At 36.1% G+C, this 4,958-nt stretch overlaps 1 protein-coding gene across 1 annotated transcript in view; it reads left to right on the top strand.

Moving 5' to 3' along the window:
- Positions 1–520: 520 nt before the first annotated feature.
- Positions 521–4,958, top strand: part of CC2D2A (coiled-coil and C2 domain containing 2A) — a gene marked incomplete at both ends in the record, with an annotated part of 42,455 nt that continues 38,017 nt past the window's right edge. The window contains 4 exons of the mRNA XM_010155324.1: positions 521–622; positions 1,478–1,654; positions 1,829–1,982; positions 3,381–3,517. Coding sequence (XP_010153626.1) covers positions 521–622; positions 1,478–1,654; positions 1,829–1,982; positions 3,381–3,517 — 570 coding nt within the window. The remainder of the gene's footprint in view (positions 623–1,477; positions 1,655–1,828; positions 1,983–3,380; positions 3,518–4,958) is intronic.

Raw genomic sequence — 4,958 nt, 5'->3', positions numbered from 1 at the left:
GATTGCAGCAGGAGCTATGTGGGAAGCTGGCCTCAGCTCCTTGATTCCCTTCCCTGGTCAGCAGTGTCTGCCAGCAGCAGACACTTGCCAGCACCCTTGCCACTGCTGCATGCCTTGTGCTGTCTGTCAGCCCCTCATTTGTAGGCAGGAAGACTTTGGGTTGCTACCCCGTTTCTCCCCCTTGCAGCAATTAGCATGTGGTTGCTTGTGTTCAGGAGAGCAGAAACAATGATCTCTTCAGCAGTGAAGTATGTAAGCTAAAATTTATGTAATCAACCATTTCTTGATACTCTGCAGTCTATTTCTTGACCCAAAGGAGAAAGAGGTTAAGTAATAATTAGATGTAGCCTTTTAAAATAAATATGAAATTGATATAATTGTTACCACAGTGTATAACAAAAAACTTGTTATTTTTTTGCTGTGAAAATGCGATAAATAATCTCTATATTCAGCTGTTTGTCTTTTTTTGTTGTTGTTAATGGATCAGTAAACATATATATATGTATATATTTTTATGCAGTCTGATAACGATGAATTTAGGGAGGTGCAAAAGGATGAATCCCACTTGCCATCAAAAATAAAGTTTCGTGATTCTGTAAAAAAGCTTAAGCAAAAGTCAACAGTAAGTACCGATTCCTTCACTTCACTAACTGATAGTAATTTCAGTTAAACTCTGTATGGCTTTGTGATTCTGCTTGAAGAAGCAGGCAGAATTCGGTCTTAATTAGTGGAGAGAGTTCTATTTAATTTGAAAATTCACAAACACTATATGCCAACAATTCAAGTAGAAAAAGGGAACCTTCATCAAATATAAGAATGGCTTTGGATCACTTCATTTTAAAAAAAATCAAGTAAATCCATCTGGACACAATTAGTGGCTCTTGGAGGAAAAATGTTTCTTCTGTTTAAACCCTTTTGAATGCCACCAACTGGCAGTTAAAGCAATTTTTACATATTAGTATATTGATATTTATTAGCCGCAAAATGCTACTGTTAATTCTTTTATTAGAGGAGTCATCCTAACACTAAAGGGGCATGGGTCCTTCTAATGGCATTTTGCCTCTGAAATTTCTCTTCATATCAATCACCTGGATACCTGCATTATGGCCAGAATTTAGACTTTGGCATTTCTCATTTGCAAATTGTTCATATTTAAAGCAACAAGCTGTTTAAAATTAAAATTAAATGAGGTAACTTTTTTTTTAATAAATCATTGTGAGAAATATTTAATGAAATAATAGTATAGCAGCAGAGGGCTTTATGTATCATTTAAAAACTTCAGTCAGCTTCAGCATTTGGGCGAGTTCTCTTTGAGATAAAATAATTATTCTGTGGCAAGTGTTTATACATGTGGTTATTGTTGTTATTATGGCTATTGTTGTTATTAATGAAAGATATCTTCACTTAGAAGTTAAGTGGAGCCCTAAAGTTCTTACAAATCTATACATATTACAATATCTTTGTCGTCTTCTCTTAGTTCCAGAATTATTTTCCTTCCACTAAAGAAGCATATAATTTCTTTACCTTCAATTTTGATCCTGAACCAGAGAGTATAAAGGCTGGATCCAAGAAAAAGAATGAAGTAAATGAAGAAGAGGAGGCAGAAGAGGAATGTGTAGAAACCCATGAAGATGAACAAGAAGAAGATGAAACAGTGAGAGCAATAGAATACACGTTCATATTTTTATTCAGACTTCTTGAATTCATTTTGATCGTATAATAGAAAATGCCAGCTTTGTTTCCTTAGAAATTCTGAAAGTGTACTTGCTGAAGATCTCCATTTTAAGAAACAGTCAAACTAACAGAGGCATTTGCACTTAAACTCTAGGATGAAGATTTACGCCTAGTTAAAGATGACGATTTATTCATTATGGGGCAGACAGCCGAAGATTTTCTAATAGTGAAACCTGCCGATTGTGAAAGCTACTCTGAGCAAGTGAAAAAGGAAAAAGAATTTCTCTTCATTCCGAGCAAGGTAGCAGGTACGGAGATTGTGCTTACCCATTTTGTTCTTGAATTTTGCATGGCATGGCACCCTTTGATCTGCTGAAAAATCTCATATATCAACTCTCTCTGGCAGTAGAGGGCTATTTAATTGTGGTCCTCTGGCACTGATTATCCAGTCAAGTCTGAAAAGGTCTGACAGAATGGATTGACTAGGAACATGCACACCTCAGCTGGTCCCCAGCTGGGAATGGTAGCAAGTGAACTCAGGGCACGAGTTGCCCCGGTGTAATTACCTTAGTGCTGGCTCCAGTAAACGCAAGATATCTGGCCTCTCTTTCGCTGGGGCTTAGCTATTACATTAGTTAACACAGTCAACAGGTGACTGGTTACACACATTTAGGTACTAAGAGTGGCTCATACACTGTGTATTATAACTTGGCTATTTCTTCACTTGGCCACGCCTACAATTCTTTCCATGTGTCAAGAGTCACGTAAGTAACATAAGGATTTTTATAATTCAAGGGGCCTTTTTCCCAAAATCTGATTTTGAGAATTGGAAGTAGTTGGTCAACATTGATCATGTCTCTGACCTTTTTGCCGTATTCCCATAGAACTGCAAAGTCCTAAAAAATTGCTTTATAATATCACTTGCTATTTAATATTTGGAGTGGAAGAAATAGAAATGAGTCTCTCGGTGATCTGTGGTATCAGCACAGCTTGCAATGCAGAGTCAAAATATTTGACATTGGGTGCCTCTGGTTTTTCATGGCTTGTAATGTGGTTCTGAATGCTTCCAGTGTGGTCCACTGTATTCTGATTTAGGGGATAACTTTTGTTGTAACCTTCAGTATTATCTCCCACTATTTTGAGATTGCTTCTTGAAAAATATGGAGCCCTTGCACAGCAGTGAAATAATCCTGCAGACAGGCTTTAAAGAAGTCTGCTTGCTGTTATTGAGATAACATTACTTCTTATGCGTGTTCTGTGTTTGTACAAGAGTAGCTTAAGCAAACTAGTAATAGTTGTTCAGATTAATCCTGGTTAAAGTTTCACTTTATATGGGAAAGGTTTAGAAATGTTTCTCTAGTCAGTTGTTGCTGCTAAAGTGTTTTTACACTGTTATGCAAGCAAGCATTAAAACTAAACACCAAGTAATTTGAAGTATTTTTTGGTGAGGAAATGTTTAATTATCTGTTTAGAAGACTTATGACACTTTTCTGATAGATTGAAACTGTGGCTCTATCCTGATTAAGAAAAGGACCTGTTTTGGTTATATATGTATTTCTTTTATCCTAGCTGGGAAGATATTTCTGACAGCATGCTTAATACACAATAGCATTTGTTTTAAGAATGGCATAGGCTTTTAGGGAATTGATAAATAGAACTACAGTTATAAGATATCTTATGTGCTTTTCTATTTAATTTCTCATTAGTGCCTGCTTCTCAGAAGATACCTGGAAACATGCAGCCTAGGTACCTTGAGGATGAGGGCCTTTACACAGGAGAGAGGCCCTTTGTGTCACAGTCTAATCAAAATATTTTAGAAAACAGAATACTCAGACAGGAGCAAGTAAGTCACCACTACCTTCCTAGTTGTTTTTTTTAGAATCCTTTATTTATCAGTATTTTATTTGTTAAGTAGGTAGATGCTCATGGTAATATGGGGCTTTAATTTTTAAAATGTTTAACAGTATCAGACATCAGGAAATGTGGATTTTTGTCAAGTGTGTTTTAGTGTATTCTAATAGTCAGAGCACCAGACTGGGTCTTAGAAAACTGATGTCTCTTCCTGGCTCTGTTCATAGCCTGCTGGTTAACAAATCACATCACTTGCATATGCCAGAGATTAGTTGCCGCTAGAGTACAGTAATCGTAATTTACTGGCTTTTGTAAAATGCTGTGAGAGCTAGTGGTACGTATAAAGACCTGTGCAAGAGGTAGGCACTATTGTTCTTATTTCCTACAAGATCATAACAAAAGGAAGCAATATGGAATGGCTGTTTCCTGTGTCTGCTGAAGATAATATGAAGTAATAGACTTGTAAAATTTTACTGATCAGACTGTAAGAGTAACTAAATATTGGTATAAAGTATCTGAAAAGGTTTAGAGTCCATTTAGATTTTTAAGAATGGCTTATGAAACACCCGTGAAGGTGGCTTGGACGTATTTTATCTTGCTATGTTACCCTCCTATACACAGTAAGATGTGTATTGTTCAGTACAGATTTAAGCTACTATATAGCAGTTGGCCTTTACACTTAATTGTAATTCTGTGAATTCTTTGTGGGCTAGCAGAGGTACTTTTGCAAATCAGGTTGGGAATATTTGGATCTGAAATTTTTAACTGGCCATCTTCAACCCAGTTACTTTTCTGGTTTTCTTCACTGTGTTACCACATCAGTTTTTGGTTCTAGGGTCAGCTTAAACCAGGTGTGGGAATAAGAGGGCAGGCCAGCATCTTTCAGCAGCTGTACTGGCTTAAGCTATTCTTGAATCCATGTCATGAAAGCACAGGGATGGATTAGGACAATGTTTAACGTGTGAAGCCATGGATAGCAGTTGGTGTGTAAGAGCCTTATCTCATCTGCTTTCATAGATGCTGTTTAGTTAGTTCAGGTTGTGGACTACAAGAATTGAGGGAGGTTTTGATAAATTTTCTCTCAGAGCTGCCATTTAGCTCTTGAATTCTTTGCTTTATGATTTTTATAATACAGTTTAAAGATGTGGGTGGTGGTCTTGTGTCAATTTTTTTTTTTTCCTTCTTTCGAGTCTGTAACACTGAAGCAAAAATTTGGTATATTTAAAGTTTGAGCAAGCTTGCTTTTTTGATTTCAAAACTTTTCTATAGTATATTTCAAGATTTCAGTTTGGTGTCTTAGAAGAGTTTTGGTTAATTCAGTCACAAACACTTCATATTCACCTTTTCTTCTGTAATTGTTTTTCATGAGAATTATTATTTTGCAAGTTTTTTATATATGCAGTAAGAAACAATATAAAATTACATTTTATTTG

Source organism: Eurypyga helias, unplaced genomic scaffold, assembly GCF_000690775.1.
Source record: "Eurypyga helias isolate BGI_N326 unplaced genomic scaffold, ASM69077v1 scaffold17617, whole genome shotgun sequence".
Lineage (NCBI taxonomy): Eukaryota > Metazoa > Chordata > Aves > Eurypygiformes > Eurypygidae > Eurypyga > Eurypyga helias.
Note: the sequence above shows the minus strand (reverse complement) of the source record. Positions and strands in the feature narration are given on the sequence as shown.